Source organism: Numida meleagris, chromosome 16 (genome assembly GCF_002078875.1).
Source record: "Numida meleagris isolate 19003 breed g44 Domestic line chromosome 16, NumMel1.0, whole genome shotgun sequence".
NCBI lineage: Eukaryota > Metazoa > Chordata > Aves > Galliformes > Numididae > Numida > Numida meleagris.
Genome location: NC_034424.1, coordinates 8951141 through 8978827, shown reverse-complemented (window position 1 = coordinate 8978827; position 27687 = coordinate 8951141). Strand labels below are relative to the sequence as shown.

The 27687-nt window shown below is 37.3% G+C and overlaps 1 protein-coding gene across 7 annotated transcripts in view; it reads left to right on the top strand.

Annotated features, from left to right (window-relative positions):
• Positions 1 to 27687, top strand: part of DENND1A (DENN domain containing 1A) — a 179572-nt gene that overhangs the window by 71999 nt on the left and 79886 nt on the right. For 5 of the 7 annotated variants that reach the window (XM_021413768.1, XM_021413767.1, XM_021413769.1 and 2 more), the window contains 6 exons: positions 576 to 645; positions 1762 to 1842; positions 4007 to 4060; positions 10464 to 10574; positions 15491 to 15591; positions 24323 to 24368. In XM_021413768.1, the coding sequence (XP_021269443.1) occupies positions 576 to 645; positions 1762 to 1842; positions 4007 to 4060; positions 10464 to 10574; positions 15491 to 15591; positions 24323 to 24368 (463 nt within the window). Of the gene's footprint in view, positions 1 to 575; positions 646 to 1761; positions 1843 to 4006; positions 4061 to 10463; positions 10575 to 11827; positions 11998 to 15490; positions 15592 to 24322; positions 24369 to 27687 lie in introns of those variants that run through there. The other 2 variants (XM_021413771.1, XM_021413772.1) reach the window with 2 other exon arrangements.

The following is a 27687-nucleotide window of genomic DNA, read 5'->3' as shown; positions in this document are numbered from 1 at the left end:
TATTCGAAACCCAAACAACTGTTTATATTCAGTTTACTAGTTGTTCAGCAGCTATACTGAAGACTAGTTACTAGCTGTACTTCTTGGGTAATGATTACGATTTAAAATATTCTACCACTAATGAGCACGGGTAAATCTGTGTACAGTTATTTGATGGGTCTGTGTAACAATCTGAATGTTACGTACGAGGTGAGAAGAAATTCCTATGGACTTCTGGCATTGACTGGCCCAGTATCAAAGTTTCTTTACAGCCAGTACTCTGCTTTGAGCTGGGCTCCTGTGAGTGGCTGGAAACTCTGGGAAGGAGTGAAGCTCCTTCAATCCTTCCCAGGATTGAAGCTCAGTTGCCAAAGGAAAGGGTTGCTTCAGCCTTCTGGCAGTGCTCTCCTTCAGTGAAGGTCCGATGTGACTTTCCTAACAGATATGTATAAAGTGTGTCCAGTGAAGACTGTTGTTGAGGATGCAAGTATATATAGCCAGCAATCTTGGATTTATTAACTGAAGTTTAACAAGTTAAATGTATGCTTTTTCTTCCTTGTTTTCTTTTTTTTTTTATGTGTGTGTTTTTTTTTTAGTTACCTACCATGGTTTGAAGTCTTTTATAAGCTGCTCAATGTCTTGGCAGATTATTCAGCAAAAGGACAGGTATTATTCTAAAGTACTAACCCTTCTCTTCCCTGCCCCAATATCAGACGTGGGAGAGAGACTGAAAGCAAGCTGTTTTAAGGGTTGCTCATATCAGACAAGGCCATGTGAATTTATGAATCTCTATTGTGCAGTAATAGCCAAGTACATATTCAGCTAGGCTGAATGTTTGTCAACCACCTACGAAAAATAAATCAACTTTTAGATTATTTTTGAGAAAAGATTACAGTTAAGAATGTGACTATGGATCCAACACAAGTTAGTGGTTTCCCTGCAGTCACTTGCACTGCACGAACTCTTTGAGCTGAGATGTACTGACCACATCCACGCAATTCCCAGATTGTGGTGCTTCATGCACCTTGGGCAGGTCAGTGTCTTATCAAAGTTTACTTGCCATGTGAAGTAAGTGTAGAACTAAGCTTACTGATGCAAAATGCTGATCCACGTAGCATAATCTGGCCTAGCTCTTTTAGATGCTGGTTTTGCTTTTAAAGCAAAACAATGTAAAAATCAGTTTTGAGATAATGTAAGAATGTGAACTAAGCTATTAAAATTTGATTCTAGTTTTATAAAAGATAGTTCATGATGCAGAGAAATCACATGATTGCAATATCTAGCCTAGTTTCATGTATTTAAAACATTACAAGTATAATCTTAGGTTGCTGCTTTGATTTATTTTGTAGTAATGATTGTAGTTTGCATTTGTCAGAAGCACTGATGTTAGAGGTACGATCATGTAGGATTGTATCTTCAGCTACAGGGGCTGAATACTTCTTGTTTTAGCCTAAGCTAACGAGTTGTTGTAAAGAACTTGCAGTGAAAACTGGCTTGCTCCAAGCTGAGTAACTGTGTAGTGATACATTGGTGACTTAGGTTGCAGAAATATGTGAAAATACATATATGGGAAAAAAAAAATAATAATGTTATAGAATCAGCCATCAGAGGAAACTACTTTTATTATTGTTCATAGTCTGATATATCAAGCCATTGTAACACCTGCCAGTTCCCTAGCCCCCCACGTCACAGACATTATCCTTCCGTTTTGCAGTTAGTTTGCTGTGGTAATGCGTACTTTATTTTTCTTTGTTTTCTTGTTTTGTTTTTTTCTTATTTCAGGATAATCAAAGGAGTGAGCTTCTGGAAACATTTCATAAACTTAGCATCCCTGAGCCAAAAACCCCTGTTCAGCTTGGATTGGTAAGTGAAGAGTAAAATAAGATGTAAACTAAGGTGTTTAATTTTCATTGCTTACCATAATAGAGAAATGTTCTCCAAAGCAGTTCTCCTTTTTGGAACTTGGCATGCAGATGTTGTTTTCTTATGAGGACTCAGAGCTGTGAAATTCCCCTTTTCACATCTGGGGCCCTCTGTTTCCCTTTCCTTAACCTCACATGTCTTTCAAATGCTGTTCTTTGATTGGAGGAAGATTGTGTGTACTCCCCATGGAAATGTCTCACCATATCATTTGCGACCTGCTAGAGGTCACAGAGCAGCAGCATGACATTTATTGTCTGCACTTCTGCAGAGCTCTTAGACCATGCAAGTGTGCAAGGGGCAAGACTGGAAAGCAGTCACGTACTGTCGTAACAGTGTTCAGATTGTTAGCTGTTAATTGCATTTTCTAATTCCTTCTTCTCCTCCCTCTGGGAAAAAGTCTCACACAAATAAGGTTTTACTTCATATTTATATTTTGTCAGAAACCTAATCAAAGACCACTGAAAGAAGAGATGTGGGATTTTATCAAAGGGGTTGTGTTTTGAAGTTAGTCTTTTGGGTTGTCTGTATTCAAATTCACTTTTGTAGAACCACCTTGTGTACCAGGTTGTAGTGGAAAAATACTAAAGATGCGTGTTGCTGCAGTTGCCGATTAGTCATTTGGAGTTCACATGGAAACTAGTGATGTGTGCAGCCAGTTTTCTTCTCCCACTCTCTCTGCCTTTAGTCCTTCGTCTAAAGTATTTTTTGGCAACCACCAGCTTAGTCTCATCACTTCACTCTGTGATGTCCGTTGACAGGTAACAGTTGTTGGCCTTGCTAGGTCACCAGCTGGCAGTAGAAATGCCCCATTCCTTTTGAGGCTAGCTGTTTTATGAACAGCATTTCTCTTTGACTGAAGGAAGAGCTCTCTTGAAAGCCAGTGATCATTTGGGATATTTCAGGTTTTTTTCATAACAGTGGTTTCAAGGAATGCTGCTGTTCTCCCCTTGCCTCAGACATTTCATGGGCAGTGAAGCAAGAAAATATATCAAGAAGCAGCCAACGGACTGCTTGCTAGGGTACCTTTATGCATTTTATTTCAGCTATTGCAAGCCTGTTTTGGGATTGGAGCGAGGCTCCTATATGTGATACAGTTGCGTATTCTATTGCTGTGTCCCTTCTTTACATCCTTCTAGCCAAGTAAAACAGTGATGTATCAAAAAGCAAAAGTTGTGTTTATACAAATTCATTGTCTGTGTTCAGCAGAGCTGTTACGCCCTCTTGCTATTTCAGGCTATAGACTGTTCATGAAGTGCTGAAACGTATGGGATGCATGCAAGAAAACTGTGCCAATTGTGGAACTATGCCAAGGATATAAAACCCTATAAAGCTTCAGCAAATAATAAAAAAGTCCTAAGATTGTAAAAATTGTGAATATGATGTAAATTGTATTAACATCAATTTCCAAAAACAACTTAGTTGCATGCTCTCTCTTACTTTCCCAGTGCTGTAAGCAAGAATCATGCAAGTTGTGTGCTATCAGAATGGGAACTGGAATAAAGCTGTTTTCTTGGAATGCAGTCAATTAAAAAAAAAAATTAACAATATAATGGACTGTGAAACTGAGAGATCAGTAGTCTTTCAAATTCTTGAAGAAGATAAAAGTGGCTGAGAACTTCAGTCATAATTTTACAGATAGGCATAAAAACTTAGGATGTATTTCTCGGAAATTTCCATAACTTCACGATTGCCTTTAATGAAACTCACTAAAAAGTCAGAAAAGGACCTCCTTGCTGTTGTCTCCTGGTTCACCGTGGAGCTTGCAGTGGGCTGTGGAAAGCTAGTTGGAGTTATAGTCTGCCTTGGATATTTCTTGGCATATGTCATACATTGTGAAAGTCTGTCTGTGTCAGTATCTCTGCAGAACAAAGCAATGCAATCTCTCTTTTCAGGAGTATTTGATGCTTCCTATCTGATTACATTTCATATTGCATTTGGGATGTGAGATGTCAGCTTTTGTAATCTAGGACTAACAAGTCATCTTGGTAGTTGGTAACGAATGTCCTGTCCTTATTACTTAGTTGAGCAACTGCTAATACCAGGCAATAAGTTTAGAATGCTTTTGACAGTATCAAAATAATCACTATTTGCTCTTCTTTTACAGCACTCTTACTTTACTGTGCCTGACATCAGAGAGCTTCCTAGTATACCTGAAAATGTGAGTACAGTAGAGGACCGTGCACTTTATTTTGCTGCTGATATTAAAAGGAAATGGTAAATAGCTAGCATTACCTCTGTTTGGCCTACTAATACATTGCAGTCAGTAAAATAATTCTGGTTGTTGAAGAAAAATTTAGGTGTTTATACTAAATGGCGTGAGAGAGAGAAAATGGTGTTTCTAAGGGCAAAGGCACAGGAGTAAAAGGCCTGCTGAAGAACATCTACATCATACCAGAGTGAAGTTTTTAGTATTTGCCATTCTAATTAAGCAAAGGTATCAAATGACCAACTGAGTAGCAAATTTACAGAATAATTATCTTAAGCTGTAAGTAAAGATCGTTACTCGAAAAATACAAAGCCATGTATTATTGTCACTCTATTATTACAAGCTATTAACACTCAATAATTTCTTGGTCCTAATGAGTGAGGAAATTTGAAATCTATAGTTTTAGCCTGCTCAAAATTAGCAAAGAACAGGGATTTGGTAACTGTCTGCATGTGAAGGCATGGTGCTCTTTCAAAAAATTCCAGAGACCAATGATGTTGTTGATTTGCATGAATGATAGGACTTTACAACAGGACTAGGAGGAATTCTTGAAGGTAATCCCAAGGCAGTTCTGATTACCGCTTAGAAGAGTGCTGCAAGTATTCTTCTTTATGTAAAAAGGCAGAATTTGAACTGATTTTGGTCTCTCTCTCAGGAAGGTGACAAGAATCTGTTGAATGATTTCACCTTTATAGCTAACTAATGCATTTAAAGAAACTTTCCACAACTAAGGAATCGGTTTTTTCTTCTGCATCCAGATTCAAGTTTGTTCTCCCCATGATGTTTCCATAGTTGTGTTGGCTTTCTTCATGTATCAGACGCTAAAATTAAAAGCTAAATTTGGAAAGTAATTCTTTTTGATCTGTTAGAGAAAGAGCATGCTAGTTTCAAGTAAATTTTAGTTAAAGAAAAATGTTTCAGAACAATATGTTTTTGGTTTTGTTTTTAAATTTATTCAATTGTGTCAAGGGTGTAATCTAGGGAGTGGAAGAGTTCAATGTTTCTAACATCTATATTGCTAGTATTTAGTAAGGATCAAATACCACTTTGGTGTTAACTTGGCTTGTTCTTTAAGATGTTGTCTGTATATTCAGACATCACATATCCTTAAGATATTTTATATTAATTCATCTATACTTGTGATTATTAATTGTCACTTGTGATTGTTAATTGTTTCTTGTGATATTAATTGTCAGCTATACTTGTGATTGCAAGTTGAAATTTCTTAAAGTACTAATGGATAAATTGATATGGACAGGAAAAAAAGGAGATCTGTCATTCATACAGTGAGACCTTTCTGAAAGAACGACATAGGAGATGGTAAAATATGATCTGTTTCTTAGGTGGTTATCTGAAAAGATATACCTGGATTATTTAGGACCACTTCTTCTGAGACTTTTTAAACCTGACAAAATTGTTTTATATGCTTTTCAGCATTGCTCAAATTTGTAACCAGATGATAGGCCTGTGGGAAGACAGTGCTAGCATTTGCTTCTCTTAGATATTCTTTAATATGCACCTGCTACATCTCTTAGCCAATTTTCTGTGTCTGACATCTCAGTTTTCTTACTTGAGTATTTTGAAGTCTGCCTTAGCGTCATAAACTTAAATTTATGGCATGAAAGAAGGAAGGGAGGAGGGAAAAAAGAAAGAAAGAGTAAAGGGAATTATTAAGACATTCTTTCTCATTTGTGGATGATTTGGATAGCAGATTACACTTGGGGCTCTTTATATCTGTTTAAAAATGTTGTTGCTATCTTTTCTGTGTCATAGGCTTTCCATACTGGCATATATCCTCTCAGTAAATTCAGTAGATGTGCTTTTTGCTCTAAAGTGCTTAATTTTTACAGAAATATGATACATTAGGAGTAATTCAAGAATCAGTTCCTGAATCTAAAATGGCTATCAGTCTGGTGTATTTCCCGTCCTAATCCAGGCGTGATTATTTGTTTATAGGAGTGATATTTTATGTTAATCTCTTTTATGCTGATCATCTCAAACGTTAATAATTTTTATTTGGTAATCCTCAAATCTCCTGGAGAGCATGAAATGAAGTTCGTTTCCATTTTACAGGCTGGTAAATTAAAAGGCAGGAAGAAATGAGCAGTAAGAAACTAGTGACAGGATTAAATGTAGGTCTTCTGGCTTGGACCTGCTTTAACTGATGTAGATCAGCTTAACACATGCACTACAGCTATACTTTTTGAAGCCTTTACTAAGTGTTTATGCTCTGTTCGTTATGTCTGCTGGTAGCGTTCACTTTATATTCAAAGGTATGAGTCAGCTTCCCAAAACATTTGAGCAGGAGATGTGATGAATGCTCATGAATCAAAGGCAGTTATAAAAGCAGAGGCCTTGGGCCAGAAGGAGTTGGAAACCCTTTGAAAGCTGAATGTTCAGCCTTCATGGAAAGGAGTGCCGTGTGACGCTAAAAAGCATCCTCTCTAATCACTGAGCGGTGCTGATGCGCCTCCGAGGGAATGTGGCTGTTTTGCTGTAGGTATCCTGTGCACTGCTGTCACTGTGAAGGATGGACTCTGCACAGCGTCTGGGGTGAGCCAGGGCACCTCTGGGAATAGAGGTGGAAGAACACTTTGTTCATTAACACGTGTATACGCACGCACGCACACCCAAGTTTAAAAAGATGGGGCTCACTGTACGAAAGAAAAATGTTAAAACTCAGATCCACTGGTCTAACTCTTGTTGCAGTTGACCATTTTGTATTTCTTTTGTGTGTTTTTCTTTTTCCTAATAAGTATCATGTAATTTATTATGAGAATTTTATGTGTCAGTGCAGCTTTCGTGTAGAATTGCAGCATATTAGGCAAGGACATTAAATGAGCATGAATCTCTATTCATCAATTGGACTGCTTTATTCAAAATTCCATCTATCTTATTGATAATTACCTATCTTATTGAAAATTTAAAACTCATATTAGCAAAAGTTTTAGAAGTACCAAACTTTGAAGTCATATGTGATGATTAATGGAGTACTACACAGGGCTGTTTGGAATGTTAACATACTTGTTGCAGTTATCTGTGTCAGACCAATGTGTTTGAGCCACAAAACATTTAGCTCAGACACTTCAGTGTAAGCATTAACTTTTTCAAAAGATTTTTTATATGCAGAGTTTGTAAATACGCTGTAACTTCAGAGAGAAGTTGAATTCATTGCAGGAAATATAGTGCAAGTCTTTAAATTTCCTAGTAATGACTGTTTTATTTTGGAAATATCTGGTACGTTAGCAGTTGGAGATGATGAAATCTTCTTGGTGATGTTATGATGTGTATGTACTCTGATTGTTACATCTCATATCTCAGAGTGCCTATTTTTTAACTCATTACACTGTACATCTTTTGCTGTCTGTTTTTCTTATTATTCCCCTTCACTTTTTATTTCTATACTTACACCGTTTTCTGGAGTGTATTGTCTTTGTTATTCTGGTCTCTGGAGTATCTGCATGGCATTATAAAAGTATCTTAACTGCATAACAAATGACCTAACTCCTGTTAGACTTTGAATTTGTGATATTACAAAGAAAATAATCTTATTTAGAAGATGAGGGATTTCCAGTAGGAGGATGGAGAAGGAAACTTGGTTTCTTCTATTGATTTGTCCAAATAAAAACAATTTACAGAAGTCTTGTAAATGCCTTTCAGCAGCAGCCTAAAATGCTGAAGTATAATACATGTTTTTAATATGTTTGAGCTTTGCTCTTTCTTTGCAGAGGTGAGAGCCCTTTGTTTTCTGCCTTCAGTGAAAAGTTCTTCATTAGATGACAGAGAAAGAAAGGAATATTTTTGATCTCAAGAGTCAACGTGCACGTGCGTTTACTGGTCCTAAATAGCACACGATCAAATAGATGATTGATCTTCAAATGAACTTAAAAGGGAACATAAGGGAATTTTGTAGCCATTCCTATTGAATTTTGAGGAGTAGGGATACCAGATCCTATATTCTGTTACGAAAATCCCACTCTTTTCTCTTCTTAAAAGGTTTAAATCCTAGGAAACAAAATACGCAACAATTATCCTGCCTGCAAATTGGAACACTTTCATTTGTATTTATTTAACTCATTCATGGTTTTGTCACTTACGAGACATGTCTTTCAAAATACATGTGTAAGTCCCAATTTCATCTTCAAAGATGACAGCTTTCTTATAAATACAACTTAGAGCTAACACGTGAATTTCCCTAGTATCAATACATTACCATGCAGCCCACATGCTTTGCAGGTGCTGTTGGCAAATTTCTGAGCACAGAGGAGACTAAAGCCTTGTAAATCTTTCCATCTGAAAGTACATTTCTGTGTCAAAGCCACTATTACACTGCAGTAAACTAGAAAGAATTAATTACAAATCCATTCTCTGTGTCTGTTTTCCCTTTCACTAGTCAGTACTTTTGCCTTACAAACATATACATGCATGTTCATATCTACCTCCATCTTCAGGCAGAATGCAGGGATGGAGTTTTCCTTTTGCCGTACCCTTCATTTGAGTGGCTTCTAAAGAAGTTCAGTGCTACTTGAGAACTCTTTTAATTCACACTATTTGCAGTAATTGTGTCGTCATGCGTTGTGTTTTGGTGTCGTGGAAAGATGGGTGAGAGGCGGAAGAAGAAATGTAGAGAAGACAGCTTATGTTTAGACAAAAATATCATGCTAATCAGCACAGATGGGATGAGAAATACAGAAAAAGTACATGAGAGTTTAATAGGTTTTTGGCAAAATGTGTTGGCTGGTTGTTTTTTTTGGTTGTTTTTTTTTTTTCCCTTTTGACTATACCTGTCTGGTGCGATAGCTCTTCTATAACAAAGACCTGAATGACTGTTTTATGTTAACATGTTTGAAGCTAACTCTAATGAGCTTAGTTTTTAGTAGTAGATATGGGTACAAAAATCTTCCAAATACAAGGCTTAATTTTTCTTCAGTTCTTTGTGTTTGGATGGCAAGCTGTGGAACATATTTCTGCACAGTATGAAGCATCTTGGCAGACTTCTCAGGCCAAGTATTGGTGGGTTTAGAGTTATCTTTGGATCTGTCAAAAGTGCTAATGGGCTTTGTTGAGCTTCTTTAAGTTTCTAAATCATATTTGCTTTTTGCTTTTCTGCGCTTTTTTATTTAACGATGATTAAGATTGCACTTGAATTCATGACTAATCCAATTTTGCTCTCACATGTGCTTTTTGTACGAGACTGTCTTTACTGTGTAGCAACCCTTTCGTACCCAGAAGAAACGATTTGGAAACAAATTACCTAGATCAGCATTTTGGCGTGTATTAACAGTTCCACTACTGTGGCTTTTTTAATTCTTTAAGAAATGAAAATACCCTCTATAAACAAAACACATTTTTTTTAGTTGGCCTCACATTTTGCAGCAGAAACTCTTATTCTGATAGAACATAATACATTTTGATGATGTTATCTACCTGAAAGCTTTCTAATCTTGTTGGTAAAAATCTTAGGGTTGCATTTGTAAGTTTTAATTCTACTGTTTATTAGAAGAATCTTAATTCCTTAGTAAATAATACAGAGTTCATTCCACTGCAGCATGTGCACGGAGCTGTTACATTGATAATGATGTATGGGGTGGTGTTGCTGGCTGATGGGATAGTGTATGGATGGAACTTGCTTTCTTCTCTTGTTTTTTTTATTCTTGTTTTATTTTTACTTTTTTGAACCTCTGTTGCCAAGGAAGTGTGTGCGTACGTTTTCAGTAGCATTACCTGCTTGTGTCTTCCTATCTATGCTTAAGAGGCAGTTTGCAAATGAACTATGTTTACAGTATTCTTGTGCTAGAGTAATTTTTTTCTACTGTATGAATGTATCGATCAATTGGGTAAATTTGGATTTCCAGCTGTTGAGTGTACAAAGAGAAGATATCAGATGACCTGTATAACTGCTCTTAGTTTGTGCTAAATGCCCATGTGAATTTCCAGTGGTAAGAATTATTTTGGTAGAGAGTGGAGTTACCCTTTTTTCCTTAAATAACTTGAATTTGTCATAGTAAAAGTGTCACATTAGAACGTGATTTTTGTGCTTCATCAGGCAGCACTGACATATTTTGTAGAAGTGACGGAACATATTTTTCTTCTCCAAGAATTATCTCATACTTTAAACTGTGTGTGAAGCATCCTCAATGTTATTAATCCATGGCCTAGGTCCCCAAAAGTCAGGGGAAAGATACTGCTAATTAAAAGCTGGTCTGACACAAGGCGACCTACTGCGCGTAGCCATGTACTCTGTGTAGCATAACAAGAGGATGGAGTCTGTTGTGGTTCTTTTAGTTGTTGTTTTTAAATGAAAGACTTAGTTTTGTAATATCATGAATCAAAATTATTTTATCTCTTTTCCTAGAGAAATCTGACAGAGTATTTTGTAGCAGTCGATGTCAACAACATGCTGCATCTCTATGCCAGTATGCTGTATGAACGCCGCATCCTCATTTGTTGTAGTAAGCTCAGCACTGTAAGTAAACCGCAGAATAATTTCTTCTATTCATGCTACTGTTTTTTTCAAATGACAGTCATACATAGGCAATAAGCTGAAATATCTAGATTGTGAAGAACAATGTTTAAAAGTCCTTAATGAAAACATAGTTTTGAAAGTTGTTCTTCCTGTACAAGAGAACATCCAGAAACTTGTGAAAAGTTCTCTTCTTAGTGAAGGACATAGTAAGCGGACGTGAAGCCTACTTTTATATTTAAGTATAACTACAATCATTAATTTCTATATAATTAAGATGTTTGGCATGGAGTTTTTTTCTGGAGTTCTAGAAAAAATACATAATTGTACACTGATGTGCCACTAGCCATTCAGATTACTTGAGTTTATTTACTAAAGAAATATCTGTATATATTTTTTAATATACAAAAGCAGTAAGTGCATGAATGTACTTGGCCTGTAAAAAGGGGCTGGAGATGCTATGGAGCCTCTGACCTCGGCAATATTTAAAACACAACTGAACAGTGCCCTGAGCAAGCAGCTGCAGTTGGTGATACTTTGAACAGGGCAGCTGGGGTCAGATTTGATGATCTCCAGGGCCCCTTCCAACCTTAGCTGTGCAACCTAAACTCAGTTCTGTGGTTCTAAGTAAGTGATGACTTTACTCAACTTCTTTTGGCCTCTAATGTTCAAATGAAAAGGTTTTTTTAATACACGATTTGTTGGGCTTTTCTGGTGCGTAAACATACTAATGTTTATGCCATAGCGAAGTCTCCTTTTCATAATTTCCTTGACAGAAAAAAAGACGGATAAATGATACTGTCATATACATTTTCTAGTAACCTTCTATGGATGGACCCGAGAATTGGGCTAAAATAAGACAATCCACTTTTTTTTTTTGCAGTTTTGTTTTGAAAGGTTTAGTCTTAATGCTGTTTAGGCTCCATCAAGGTCTGAGAGATAAAAGGTACCAAACACTCTAGAGTACTCTCTTCTAAAAATGACTGCACATCAAAACCAAGCATGAGCTTGATTTAGTTCAAAGTTTTGGTAGGCATTTGAACGTTTATCAGTCAATAATATTGTGATTTTTCTTTCTAAAAGAAAATGTTTTCATTTTGTTTACTCTGTAAATGGATATTGATTGTTTTCCTTTATGAATAGTAGGCATAAGATGGTTTTAATAAATGCTGCTTTCTAGTGCTGTGGCCTAAGTACTCAAACGATCCTTTCTAAAATACAATCCTCCATGTCCATTTGGTAGGGTATTATCTAGCCTGTTACTGTTTGACCATGACCTACTTCGTGACTGAAGTTAAAACTGCTTCATGGAATTGTAAATACTGTGTGAAAGGCAGAAGTTATAAGATGTAACATTCAAGGCAGAAAAAGGAAAAGAAAAAGGAAAGAGTATATTACAATAGTTATTCTCACGTTATTTGGTAAGGTAAGTAAAACTAGGAGAGTTAGAGTAATCTCTGGAACCTATTAATAATTATTAAATGTTTACAATCAATTCCACAAGTAACTGATAGAATTTGAGTGTTATGTAGCTCAGTGTCATAGAGAACTTGTAGAATCTTAATTTTATATCTGCCAAGCGTTCTAGGTCCTCTCTACTAAAGTAAACTAAATAAAATTTAAAGAGGTGATTTTTTTTTAGAAAACTAAGGAATGAATAGAGTAGGAAATTAACAGAGAAGAGGAAAGAATGGCTATCCAAAGCATTTCAAAATGTGTGGTTGGTTGGTTTAATCTCTCTCTCTTTGTGACAGAGCCTGGGAAGAAGAATTACTTACCTGTCACTTTGCCTTCCTTAATGAGCCATTTCACAAGTAGGGTTGTGTTTTCTTTCCTATCTTCTGCTTTTCCTCATCCTTTTGCCTCTGTCCAAGATAAAAGCATGTCTCGTTCTTCGGTAGGGAGGGGTATTCATACTGCGCATTCTTATCTTACAACTTTATATATAACTGCTCCAAGATTGGAGTGACAGTGTAAGACAGGTTTGAAGTGTTGGGCCGGAGCCAGTGATTCCTTGCCTGCACGCTCTGCTCTGCATGTTCCAGCAGTAGGAACAAGCTGCATTATTTTATTTCAAACTGTGCTCAGCGGAAGCCAAGACCTTGTAACTGGAAACGTACCAAACTGAGAATTCTCAAAGTAGAGGGAGGGTGGTGTGGTGGTGGAGACAGGATTGGTTTCTTGGTTGTTTTGTTTTGCTGGTTTTTTTGTGTTTTTTTTGTTTGTTTCTTTTTTTAACAAAAAAGCGGAAGGATCCTATGTGCACTTAATTTCTTTTCATTCTGAGAGATGTGGCACACTTCATCCTTATAGCTTAAATATAATATCAAGTGAAAGGGTGAAAGTTGAGCAGTCTTGAGCAGAAAGGTCTTTTATGATAGAATGAATTCATGTAATAGTAAATCACATAAAATTTGAGATATCTTTAATACGGTTATTTTAAATACTATTTGGAGGTAAATGAGTCTGCATTTATTAGCTATTGTATAAACTATACGTATTGAACCCCTGGAAGATTTATTTCTGTTCTCTTCAAATTTTTCTATTTCTACAAAAGGAAATTCATTTCTCAAAATATTAATCACTTTTTCTTAAAAACAACAACAAAAAAGTACTCTGTGATCTAACTACTCATAAAAAGCCAAATGTGAATCAGACTGCATAAGAAACTGTTTGACAAAAGAGCACCTACTGGTGGGAGCATGCAGTTACAAAAATGAAACGAGCTTTCCTTTAGCCCAGTATTCTGTCTTCCATCATACCTTCCATATGCAGCCCTGTCTCAAGAAGGAATGTTGACTGTGTGTGATGACAGCAGGTTGCCTCTCATCATAAAAAGATGGCTTACGTGAAACCTGATGATTCTTAAAAAACTTAAATGTGTGAAATATGATCATGTTTCTGTTCCGCTCCATCTTACTGAGGTGAATTTCATTACTTACAAAGCAATATTAAAACGATGTATTATTACAAAGCAAAAAATACAATTCTGGCATTGATAGTCTTCTATTCTTGAGAGCTGAGAGACTGCCATTTCAATTCTCCTGTGTCACAGAATGTTCTAGTAGATACCCTCTTCTTCCCTGATAGGCTTCTGACATGTCTCAGGGCTCTAAGGTTAAGGAAAACACAACATGTGATCAATACCATTCACTAAATGTCCTTGTGATGCAACACAGCTGAATGCTCGCACTGTTCTTGTTCTGCAGCAGTCTTATAGCTACTGTTCTACATGTACCAATTCTTCCTTCCCAAGAGCTCTGTTGCAGCCCTTACAGCCTGCTACCAACATAGGTTTTAAGCTCCATACACAGTCTGCCCTGCTTTCACTGCTTAATTCTTGTGCAACTCAGTCTACATGTTTCTGCTGGGCTTTTAGCCCCGAGTGATGCAGAATGATGATCTTACACTCCAGTGTTGGTAGTTTTTTTATATCGCATGTTTGTAGCAATGTACATGTGTAACAGTAGGGCAGTGTATATCCATCAGTAGGAAGAGAGTAAAATATACCGGAAAATGGCCTATTGTAATTCAACATCAGTTCATAATTTTTATATGTGTGAAAAAAACCCATTGATTAATTTGCTTTTAAAATCTTAAAGGTAAAACTGCAAAATGTGATTCAGTAACTCACTGTCTTTGGTACGTTGCTATTTTTTTTTACATTCTCCGGCAACAGCTGCGGGAAGCTGAGGTAGTGGAACTAATCTTATTTTAAAATGCTGGATTCCTATAGTTTTGACAGTTGGGCATTTCTCAGGCTGCCTTATTATTAAGCTCCTGTTTTCTGTATGGCAATCACTAATCAGGTGAGGTCTCCAGCAAATATGCTATTTCTTTTTTATGAGTCCTTATCTTGGCAGAGTTGAAGGACAGTAGCAGTGCTTACTTGTGGTAGTGTGTTATTTGAATTCATGCCAGATAGCAAGGTGGGAGTACATCTCAAAAATAAGTGACAGGTTCTGCTCAGATGTCTGCAGTGTTGAGCATTATGTCTGTTTAATCTTTTCTTGCTGAGTTTTAAAACCAATGGAAGGGGGATTTGGAAGGGGCCTTCTTGGATTACTGAGTTCAGTCCTCTACAGCATCAAGCAGGCTATGTAATAATGCCAGGAAATAATCCATTTAAACCTCATAGAATCCATTCTTATGTAAAAATTAAATTTTTAAGCAGTTTTGGTTTTAGAAATCTTTTTGATTTGGAGAAGAGAAACTGAAAGCATGTGGAATTGAGACACATAATTTCCTCCAGAGCACTACAGAGGTTCTCCCCAGGGCTGGACTAGCACTTGTGTTTGCTATTTTTGAGCTTTTTAACTCAGTACCTGCCAATGTCAAAACTATTTGGAATGAGTTTTTAAAAATGTAACTGAAGGAATCAGTGGATCAAAGATCAGTGAAGGAGAATAAGATGAAGATACTTTCTAAGTAATAAAAATATAGTCTTTGAGTTTGGTATGATATATTCTTAAGAATATGCTACTGATATTGTACCTTCCTCAGCTTAAATATTTTTCATCTTGTTTTGTAATTTCAGTGCATTTTTATTGTATTAATGGATGGTAATTGCCAGGATCAGGGTTTTATTTACCTTTACCATTTTTTTCTTTCCTTTGAGTTCTTATTTCCATATTTCTTTTGCTTTATAAAACACTGGGTGTTCTTTTCAGGTTTTGCTTGTTGAATGAATTGTGTTTTCAGCTATTTAACAAATTCAGTCAATGTCAACCACTGTAAACCAGTCATGCTTTATCCACCGATACCCTTTTTTCATGGCAACACTGAATATTGTGTAATAAAGCATGTTATAAAACCAAAGCCGATTCTTTACTTTTTTTCTTATATCACTAACTTTTTAAGGGTGTTTTTTTTTTTTTTTTTGTCTTATTATTGTTCTTCCTTTAATCTGTGTTTTTCAGTTAACTGCTTGCATTCATGGATCTGCAGCTATGCTCTACCCAATGTTCTGGCAACATGTTTACATTCCTGTTCTGCCCCCACATCTCTTGGACTACTGTTGGTAAGGCTATATATATATGTGTGTGTGTGTGTGTGTATGCGTGTGTGTATATATATATATAAAGTCTAGATTCACAACAGTTTTCACATTTCTGTATTGCAAGTCTGAAGTCCTCTTACATGATGCTACTGTTAGTCTAAAAATAAATATGTATAATAAGGAAGCAGCAAACCTAGTAAGTAAAAAAATATTTTCATGGCATCAGCTAATTGTGCATTTGTATGTTGAAATACACTGATGTGACTGGTTACTGTGGAATGCTGCAACTTAAATATTTTGTACTTGTAATCTGTTTTCAGCATATTTGTGTTAAATCTTAAAATTTGAATTAAGACTCTAGCAGTAAAAGATACTGTGAAGAACATACTTCAGTTTTTCTACTTTCCTGAATTTCTTTTGGGGATGGGGAGAAAGCTATTCATTTCCCTACAATGATCTTTTCATATTCTCAGTGTGTATTTAGACCATATTTACCTTGTTTAGGGGAATGACTGTAATCCATTTGAAAACTTATTCTTGGTCGTGATGTTTCAGGTTTTGGCACGTACCAAGAGCAATCCCAAATATTGTCAATATTGCCTTGTTTTGTCCAGGAGTTTGGGACAGTTGCCCTCCTGAGATCCCTTCCAATGTAAATTGCTCTGTGATTCCGCGCTGTCCGTGTGGCTTAAGAAAGCTTCTTCACTGCTAATGTCTCCAGATAAATGTGTCGTTAGGTATCTCTTGGAATTACTGGTCAGTTGTTCAGAACCCTATCTACAGCACCTCTTGAGCAGTCCCTTGGTTTTTATTTCTTTTCTGGCACAGAGTCAAACAGTTTAGCCTAATCAGCCATAATGTAATTTCTCCCATTTACTGCATACAGGACTGGAGGAAGAGAACTCTGAGTAATTAGCAAAGAAGTTCAAGATACTGCTGCTTTTAGTTGCTCGGCCATTAGTCACTCAGTTTGTGTGACCTGCAGTTTTTGTTCCCATCGTGTATGCAGCAGGCAGATGAAGTTTGCCTGGGAAGAGTGGCTGCCCTCTTACCTCAGGTGGCCCAGGGAACTTAAAATTTCAAGCCCTGCTAGAGAGTTAAATGAATAGTTGCCTGGGCATGCAGGGATGGAATTAGGAAGTCCAAAGTTTGGCTTATCTTGAACTGAGGGATGTAAAGAGTCACTATAGATGCTTCTACAGTTCTAGAACCAAAAGGAAAGTACTAAGGAAAATGCAGACCTGCTGCTGTATGGTTACACCATTGGGTGATGGAGAGCACAGAAAAGGCTGAGGGACTCAGTGATGTCTCTGCTGACAGGGTCTGGTGCCAGCCTGCCAACTCTGTGGAGCAGGTTCGTGGGAAACAGGTATATTGCATCCTGTGTGTAGGAATTTTGTTACTGAGCTTAAGTAAGCAGGACATCTGTGAATTCATGGGTGAAGAAAGGTTTGACCAGAGTGCTGCTGATAGTGGAAGCTGTAAGGCCGTGCTTCGCCATGCGTGAAAGGCATTGGCAGCGAGGGATGTCCTCAGGAAAGTGTTCAACATCTTTAGGAAAAGCAAGAAGGAAGACCCAGGGAACTACAGGCCAGTCAGCTTTGCTTCTGTTCCTGAAGTAAGTATGGAACAAATCTTCATCAAAGCACTACCTGGGCCCTCTTGCACTGCATGCCCTGGCATTTTAAAAAGTCCTCTGAAAAAAATGAGCTGAAACTGACTGTGTCATACTATTTCATATTTAGCTCTTAGTATGGTGATATGGGGGAGGGTGTTCCGTTCTTTTTTGAGAGTGATACTGTTCTGTGTGGCGTTTTCTCTGCATTTAAGCAAGAGGAAGGAGCTAGCAGGGATAACTAGCATTTTTAAGTGCCAGGAGCTGAAACGTGTAGATTTAAAGGAAGCTTGTTCCTCTGTAGATTATTTAAATGTTAAGTATGTGCCTATTGTGAGGAGACACAGAATGGAATCTAAAAACTATTATCTCCTGTAGAAATGAACCTTCAATTTACTCACTGCACAGGAAGGGCAGGTTCTAGTCATTTGCACTGCCAGCAGGTGCCCTTTCTCTGCATAATGGGCTTTGCATGTGTAATTAACACATGAACGCTGCTGCTGCCAGTTTTTTCTTCAGGTACATGCTGCTAGGAGTTTTCAGGACAAGGATGTGGACCACAAGAGGCTTTTACGCTGGGTTTGAAGATGTGATATTCATCGACTTTCTGACAAAGCCATGTTAAAAAGGGGCGAAGTCCAGATCCCACAGTTGGGAGCAGAGGTGTGCAGAAAGCAAACGCTTGGGCAGTGTACCCAAAGAAATAAAGACACGAGACATTGAGCTCTACTGAATGAATTCTTTCATGGTGTAACGCCCTGTCCCTATAACAAATAAGCCAGCCAGCGCGTGAAAAGTATGATTTTAAAACATATTATTATTAGGTTGTAATTGCATGCTCACAAATAAAACAGATTGCCTTAGCCTGATACGAACTTCATTTGGAGTAGTTTCACACACACAAATTGCTTGAGTAATTAGGTTTAGTAACAATTTGTGTGCCATAATGATATTTCTCAAAATAGAGTCCATTTATTTTGTAACTGTGTGAAATTGGAAAGGTAATTTTTGCCTATCTGTTCTGAGAAATCAGCTTCACTCTGTCTGATTTAAGGCAGATACTAATCGGCATCTGTGTCTACAGGGAAATGACCTGAGACTATTTAAAAACACGAGAGTTTATTTTAATTTAATTTTAGTTTTGCAAATGTGATGTAAGGATTTTAAAGAGCTGAAATGGAAACTAAGAAAATTTTGAAGTGATGTGAATTTTTCCGTTCTTACAAATGCAGAAAATGACGTTCCTTCAGCTCACTTTGTTTGCTGTCTGGTGCGTGCTGACTGCGCTGCTGGGGCTTTTGAATCTTCTGAACTTTGTGAAAATCGCCGAAGGGTTTAGGGTCGCTATATTACTTGTTATCTTTGAAAGTTTTTGGAAAAAAGTATATTCCATATATGATTATTTGCTTTTAATCATTTGAGTTTCAGTGGAATCTTTTTATGTAAAGGAAACTTTTAATGTCCTGACTGATATACTCCACCTCCGTTCCATGTTTGTGAAATTTGAAATCTGTTGCATCTCCCTGGGGCAACACACATGATGACTACTGGATCTTTCCAGAACTACAAAAAGGCAGAGCAGCTGTTTCCAGAGACTGGGAAGGCAGAATACTTTAACTCTCCTCATGGCATTTGAAGATTCTTTTAGCCAACTGCATGTAAGAGAAACTTCAGAGTGGGGAGAGTTCCCTTGAGCTGTTGTGAGAAAGATGATGAAGGAGAAGGTGGATAATTGGATATTGTTACATGTTAATGATAACTGCTGCAAGCATGCTTATAGAGAATGTCTCTCTGACATGGTTAAAGCTCATTTTTTTTCTGTAGCATTATGTCCTTTATCTTTGTTTTTACGTCACGTACTTTCAAACCTCCTTGGTTTCTGATTTTTTCAGTTTGACCTTTGCTAATTTTTTTTAGCTTATGATGGGGGAAGGGATTCATTTTCTTCCCTCTTCCCCCTTGAAAGGATTTTTTTAAAATTTAATATTCAATTGCTGTCCTTATTCGTGTACCTAACAGAACTGCCTTCAAAATGTTTGTTCTCCCTACACTTGCTCTTTGTGCTGGGAACGCAGTAACAGTGGCTCATGCACGTGTTCTTAAAGTGATTTCAGTCATCTGATTCCTAGTGCATTGAGGGGTGGCTTTTTTTTTTTTTTTTAATTAGGAACCACTCTTCACTGTATTTTCAGCCCAGGGAAAGATTTTGGTGGAGGAGACAGAAAATTGGTGGGAATTCTGTCATTAGACTTCACACCTTAATGCACAATTGCTTCCTCCTTTGAGTAGAGAACAACAGAGGAGGCACATGAGCCGCTGCTGCAGGAGGTGGGACTGCATGCCAGCAGGTGCCAAATGCACTGGCTAATGGGCTCCTGCCACCAAGCATCAGTAACCAAGCACGTGCAGCTACTTAAATTTGGCCAGATCACATCCATCTATTTTGTTGCTGAGAGTTTAAATATTTCTTAATGTGAAACAGTCTTTTAATTTTCCTTGCTACTTGTTTCAGTTTGTTTTTCATGTGGCATAAAAACATTCCCACTGCGTCTTTCTTTTTGCTCTTGTTGTCTGTGTTTAAAATTAGCCTGTAAGAAAAGACTGTCTTTACGAGGCTGCTGTGACACAGCCTAGCATGTTCTCTCAGTCCAGAGCATTCTCACTGGTTATTATGTGAGCTTCGACCAGAAGCAGCAGAACATTTTCTAAGGTGATTAAAAGTACCGTTATATTAGACAGATCTCTTAGCAGCCAACATTAGAACACTGAGAGAGCCCTTACCAGAGCACTCTGACACAAGGGTTGCACAAATGTTTTTACTGGTGCAGTTTTCCCTTTCCCCTGAAGTTTTTTTAATTCCCTTTCTCTTGTTTTCTAAATCTGCACATAGTTTCAGTGTGTGCCTTCAGAAAGGTGGAGAGGGTAACCGAGGGGCACGTCCTCCTGCTGCTTGAGAAACAAAGATCCCTTCCTCATGAGTCTCTGAGTAGCTCTTGGTGTAACCTGCTTCATCTGTGTACCCACTGAAAGCTCTTGTAGTTACTCTTCTGCTTTCTTAGCTGTGCCTCTTCTACATTGCTCCAATTTATGGAGTCAGGTTTCTAATTCGCATCAATTACCCTGATAAATTTGGGATTGAATTCTTTTACATCTCAGTAAGTAATCTGAAGAGAAATCGGGAGAGTGCTTAAAGCATAAAATGCAGTTGGTGTATGGGCAACACATTAAGTCAGTGTTTGTGTATCAGGACTTGAACTTAGTAAATGTGATGTAGTCGATTTTCCTGGAACTGTGGAGCAGATTGGTGCAAATCCCTGTGTAGCTATAAACTATGAACCTTCCTTGAGATCTGTAGGTTTTACATTACGTTTTCTGGTGAATTGCAGGTTTGGTTGTTTTGTTTTTTTTTTTTTTAAGATGAACTTTTTTTTGTTGGTTTTAATTTTGTTTTTGTTTTTCACTTAAGAGGAAGTGTCCCTCTATTTCACCTGCTCCTCTTCCAATTAGTAGTTGCCCACCTCTTGGGAGCATAATTAAGAGGTCTCTAGTTAGCCTAAGGAAACGAATTAAAGAAACTGTAAAATGCAACTGTAATAAATGGGCAATATCTCGCCATTAAGTCCACAATATCCATATTCATGCTTATGCATTGCTCCTTTAATGATTTGATATTTACCTATATAACTCATTTGATTGTAAATAACCCTGCACTGGGAACCGCTGTGGCACGAGAGGAGTAATAGCCTCAGTCTTTGTTCCAAAAGGCTTAGACAGGCTTTTTGTTTAAGCAGTGAATGTGCACAGCAGAAATTGATACTTCTTATTTTGCACTTAATAGCTATTGCCTGCCATCAAACAACTTTGAGTAATTACAAGTTGTGGCTGTAGGAAGCCCCAGGACTTGTCGAGCAGTGTGTAAAACAGGTCTGCAGGTCGGTCTTTAATCTGTCATAGGTCTCAGAAGGATTAGATTGCAGCGTTTCTCCTGTTTATACAAGCAATGGATGTTACTGAAGCTGACTGGGAAGTCTTGGAAATGCACATGGAACCTGGTAAAAACAGCTTGAGACCTGAATGGCAGCGGGGAAGGACTATTGTAGTGTGGTCTGCATGGTGAGGAGAAGTGCACAGTCTTCTCTTGTACAGCATGGTAGCTAAGTAATGGCATATGATGAAGCCCAACATGAATCTTCAACATTCACTTCAGGTATATTTCTTTCTCAGTCACGCTGATGAGTGATGACAGAAGAATGTAGTATCTTTGGTAGACTTGATAGGAAATAATTATATGCTCTTCACTAGAATTACATTGTATTGTAGTTATTTATGTTTGTTTAGTTAAACTTTTGCAAGTATAAGGAGCTATCTCAGTGAATTATCCTTAAAATGTTTTTGCTTTTGCTTCGTGGTTTTATATATCATGGAACAATATTTTTTTCTCAAAGATAAAGTTACACAATATCATCTTCTGGGCTCTACCTCATTCCCTATCTGAAATCTCTGCAACTATTCATAAAACTAACAAAAATATTGCAAAATTAGCACATTGTTTAACAAATTTCTGCTTTGAAGTTTTCTTTTTCTTATTGATCAGCAGAACCTGAGGGTTTTTTATGAATGAATAAGCTAAAACCACTCTTTGTAGTGCTGTCGTATCGAATTGTCCTGCTGCTTTCTCCGGTCTGTCCAAGTGCAGCACATGAAGCACCTGACTGGAGTCCTTTAATGCATAGCACTACAAGGCCGCAGAAAAAAAAAACAGCTTTCAAAACCTGACAGAAGTTAGAGTGTTGTGGCCTTCATACCATCCCTGTAATAGTTTTCTATGCTGTATTGCCTTCACACATGATGACTTTGGCTAGAAAATTGGAAAGGCAATTCATTGCATCCAAAGGTGACCCTTGTGTCTTAAGGCATATCTTCCTATTGGTTCCCTAAAATTTTACTGGGAGTGCAAGGTTTTAAGGGTTTAGGCTTTTGCATTCTTTTGTTGATGAACTGGATGACTGAAGGAGGGACATGATACAGTTAATCAACTTCTACAGATTGAGATTTTCTTATGCTTGGTGACAGGCTCTGCTTTTGGATGCATTAATAAATGGCTGGTTTTCTGGAATACTGCACTCTTCCTGCTTCCTTTCATTACATTAGCCAAGGTTCTACTAGATGAGACGTTTGCAGTCTTAAGACTTCCTGCCGAGGTTCAGACTTTGTATTTTTGAGATTGAAGCTGTCGTGTTCCTGAAACTACTTAATTAGAAACACATTCATTTCAGTGCATAGTGGAGGAGCCTTGAACGGCATAGCAAGGCACACAGGGAAGTTGAGCATTTGTGCAGCTGGCAGCTAAACCAATGGTTTATACTTTGAATATGAAATTACTGGGTATTTTCTTGCTCCTGGAATGTGGCCATTGGAAATGAAGAGATGTGGGTGAAAGAGAGAGTGTTTGTCACAAATAAAACATGCAAAATGACAAATAAATACTCCTCAGATGAGCAGCAATCCATATGCACTAAGTGTGTATCGTGTTGAATGGTAAAAAATTGTATCCAAGAACTTGGATATATGGTCTGGTTCTCATCTGTGGAATCCCCAAGGAAGCGGAGTTTTCGGGACTTGTACCAAGTCAGTTTCTGAGTTAACAGTCCCTCTGGGCTATCACAGGGTGCTGTGTTGGGTGAAGCTTGGGTAAGGGTGTTCTTGCCCCGTCGTGCAGTTCGGTAAGCTGTGATGCAGTACGCACCGCTTCACAACTTGTTGGATTCTTTGAAGTTATGTATGCTATAGCAATCATATGTTTGTCTTCAAGCAAGAAGAAAAAAACAAACCAGTGTTTTCATGCAGAGTATGTAATGTAGAGGCTGTTTACATCTCTTGGTGCAGCATCCAGCAGAATAGCAGTTCTCAAGGTACAGTAGTAAACATGATAATTATTAATATGCATACCAGAAATTTTTACTTTTCAAAAATTTTTTCTCACAAAAATGAGAAGCAGAGTGATTTTTGCTGCTGTGCAGCAGTAGTTCTTTCAGCACTGTTCTTCCCTTACAGAACAGTAGGCACCCGTCTATAAAAGCAATACGGAAGATATTTTAAAACAAGGCAGAACAGTGACATTTCTCTTCTTTCTCATCTGAAATTGAAAATGAGCTCTTTGAGCTTCTGTATCCAAAATCAAATGAGGCTCTATTTTAAAAGTTGTGTCTGTCTGTGCTTTCAGTTTAACAGGCAGTGAATGCCATATTTGCAACTAGCAGTTTTGGCATCCTCTTTGATACGTTCTAATAAGCAATGCAAATATGAGCCTTTCCTGATTAGCTGAGTGGGAGTCCTGTAGTAAAGCTTAATATTAGAAATACTGCCTATGCAAAGATAAACTTTCATTCAGTATTCTTCCTGTGTTATACAGTAGCCCATATTGCTGTTTGCTAACATGGTTGAGCAGAAGACTGAAAAGATCAGTCTTTCTTAACATTCTGATTGATAACAGAAGTGTCACACCTATGTTTGAAGCAATAAATTCGGCCTAAGAACCTCTTGATATAGTTCATTATTGTGTTCTGAAGGGAATAGTGATTCCAGCATACGCCACAGTAACTCTGGAGTTGATCAGAATCTTCCAAAGTAATTTTTACATCCTTGTTTTACAAATGTAAATAGCTCAAGATTTATACTTAATTGAATTGTTTAAAATGTGTCTGAACCCACAATCAAAGGGTTTAAAACTTATACTGCTGGGTGATACACATATACTGAGCTAACCATTTAATACTACAACTGAATCAGTCTGCTCAAAGAGTGTAGAATTATTTGAAAATGGTACTTTTTTAAGAGATCACATTATTTTGTGTGTGTGCGTGTGTGTTTAATAGCTGTCCTTATGTACTTGTCTCAACATAGACACTTAGAAATTCTGATGTCAAAAGAAATTAAATCTTACTGTAACGAGGGAATATTGAATAGTAAAAGAAACCTTTCAAATATGGAATAAAATTTTGTTAATGTGGTTTGTTTATATATATATCCCAAAGTCTAATCCAGCATCCCGGTCTTTTCCTGTAGCTAATTTTATAAGTCATATGTGTTAATCCAGTGCTATGAGAATGTAAAGCAAGTTTTTCCTCCTCTTTGCAGTGCCCCAATGCCCTACCTCATTGGAATACATTTAAGCTTGATGGAGGTAAGTCTTTCTAACCATTTCTGAAAATACATGTAGTTTTATGATTTAGACCCCAATTCTCTAAGTAATTTTACATTAATTTATATGAATTTAAAAATGAAATAATCCTGTTAATTTATTTAGGAGTGCACAGAGAATTGTAGTTAGGCATAGGTAATTGTGCTGACCCTTAAGGAAGCCTTACTCGGTGCCTCGTGCCCTGTGGGTGTACTTGGTTTGCAGTTCAGCAGTCAGTGATGAGTGTGTTCCCCTCTCCATCCTGCTGCTTCATTTAGTCAGCTTTCTGCCTCTACTTTTATTCGTATTCACAAAGGCAGAGTTAATATTAAACCAAAATGTTGACAGGTATAGTTCTCTTTTAGGCATTTACAGACAGATTGTAATGCTTTTAATGTTGAAAAGACCTGAAAAGAAGGAACTTGGTGTGAACATTAACACAAAAGTGGCAGAAAAGCAGCCCTCGCAGAAAGCTTCGCATATAAACAATCCATAATAATTTGTGTAACTTTAAAACAAACGAATAACAACAACAAAAAAACCCACACCCTCTTAGAAGTGGCAATAATGCATTTCCTTTTGCTTCCCATACTGGAGAAACAGTTGATGATTTTCCTCAAGAGTACCTGGAGCACAGAAGCTGTAAATTTAGATGCCTATGGAAATGCTAGCTCTTATTAATTGTGCCCCTTTACACAGGAAGCCTGAGCGCTGTCGATGTGCTTGGTGAGGCATTCCTTCTCAGAAAGCACTGCCTCTTTGCAGGAACTTAAATCAGTAGGCAGTGCTGAACTGGAAGGCTTTGCAACTGCCCTGGAAGTTAACTGACTTGTGCCCCTGTTTTGGATACATGCATTTAGAAATTTAAGCTTATTTGTTTACGATATGTAACAACTTATGATTCTGATTTTTTCATCATATAAATTAATGCATATTACTAGAATATTTGTTTTTATATTGCCCATAAAATTTGTTACTTCTCTGGAACTACTGATCAAGCATTTTCCTTCATGGGGGCATGTCTATGAAACAGTGATCCTCTCTGTCTTCATTGTAAAACTTCGGTATTATACTGTGTAGCTTTCCTTTTTTTCCCCAGTATTAATGTGAGGTAATATCTTAGAAGTCACCTTTTCATAAGCTGGGTGGAACATTCAGGACTCCCTCCTGCTCCTGCCTGCACACAGATAATTTTTGATGCCCTTTATATTTCTAAATAAAGAACAGAATTTTAGTACAATGTGGTAGTGAATAAGATGTTGATCCAAAAGTCAGCATGTACATTTGTTTGCACTTAGTATGTTTTTGTCGAAGGGATTTCTGATAATTGAATCTGAATACTGCGTAGGCAGGACCAAAGTAATATCTAGGGAGTAGCCTAGCATATAGTTTTCATACTGAGCAGTTTTTCTGCCCGGTAGCTGTGTCAGGTAGTTACTGCCATGCTTATTAGGGTCCCTCTCAATTTAAAAAAGTAGTAAGAGGTCTCTTAGAGGGTGGGGTAACATCTTAATACAGGCACTTGTCGGCTTTCAGAGATCGTCTTCTTTCACAAAGAGCTACTTGGTCAGCCTGGCAATGGGTGTAGAAACAAAAAACTAATAACTGCTCTTTAGACTTGCTTTGTCTCACTCTTGCCTTGCTACTTAAGTTATTACCTCTTCCTTCGTCTCTGTTTTTCAGACTGCAGGGCTCTGTAGGCCTTCCAAACTCCATCTGTAAAAACTCGAAAAAACCAAGCTGCTCTTGGAGCAGCCAATTTTCATCCATTTCTGTAGCTTGCGAAAAAATCTGTTTAGTACTAAACCCAGTATGGCTTTTGAATAGCTGGAGATTCTGGAACACATACACATTGGCAAAGTACAGTTATTCAAAGTGCCTTATGATGTGAATTAAATAAATAAAACTGTCTTCTCTCCTGCTCTTACGGATAAATTGAATACTTCCAGATACAGCTAACTGTGCTTTTACCATTGAAAAATAAAATACAGTCACACACAGTGAGCCATTGGATAAGTTTGTTGACAAGTGCCTTGGGAAAAGGAAAGATGACATTTGTCAAACAAACTAGACAATGACTAGTTTACCTGTTAGCCTGGTTTGGGTGTTGAAAGCTTATTCTCTTTGTCCTTTTCTTCATATGTAGGCATAAGATAATGTTTTATTTGTTAGAATAACAGTGTAGTAGCAACAGCAATTTTTTCTCATGTTCCAGCAGTTGTATATTTTAAAAAAAAATTTATTAATTTTTCCATCTAATTTTTTTTTTTATAAACTGCAAATAAAATATAGTCATTATGAAGAATCCATTTTTCATTAAATGCTGAGGTGTCAGCATAGGCCTTTTAAGTGTTTTGTCAATTCACATGCTCTAGATTCAGAATAAGGGATTCATTCCTCTTTTTTCATTCAAGTTAAGACAGGTGGACTCTTCATCTACTGCAGGGCCCTGTGGGAGTAGTTGTGGTGTACGCAGGCTCGCAGTTCTGCTCCAGCAGCTCTGTAGAATTTGCCATTGTTGCGTAGGTATTAGCGGAGCCTGAACTTGTGCACAGAAAACTGTGGAGTAAAGGGAAGACTTTGGAGTGTAGGAAGAATAATTTTCTAGCTTTGGATGTTGCTTCTGTGGGGCTTTGCGCTCCCTGTCTAGCAATGGGACCTCTGGCAGAAATACCATAGCAGTTACAATGCTTTAAATAAAGTACATCTTCTGTCTCTCCTCAGAAGTTTTATTCCAAACCATTGTGCATCTTAAAGCTAGTTTGCTCCTTTTATATTGGGTCTCTAGAAAGAACAACTCTTTTAATGGAAAAAGACAAATTTTTTCTTATGATTAAAATATCAAACATATCCATTGACTGTTAAATCTAATTTGCTGTGACTGAAATGTTCTCCAGTGAGATAAGATAATCTCCTGTTACAGGTCAGAGGGCTCTGGCTGATAGATGACTGAAAATCTTGGTAGAAAATGTAGAGCTGTGTTTTGTGCTCTTATTTTTCAGCTTTTCTATCATCACCTAGTTAGTCATTCTTTATAAGATTTCCATTTAGCAATCCATAAAGTGACTTCAAAGAAGGCTAAAAGTTTATAAGCTGTTAGATAAGCGGGACTGGAGTTATCACATGAATAATGGAACATGCTTACAGAACTAATTGAATTCATATTAGAAGAAGATAAGTACTTAGTACCTTCAATAATGAGATGGGGAGCCGAAACTCCATCAAACGAACACATCCCTTTCAAATCTTACTTTATTTTGTACCTGCATGCTGCATGCTATTTTACTGTTAATATTACAGTGAATTGACCTTTGTGTTACAC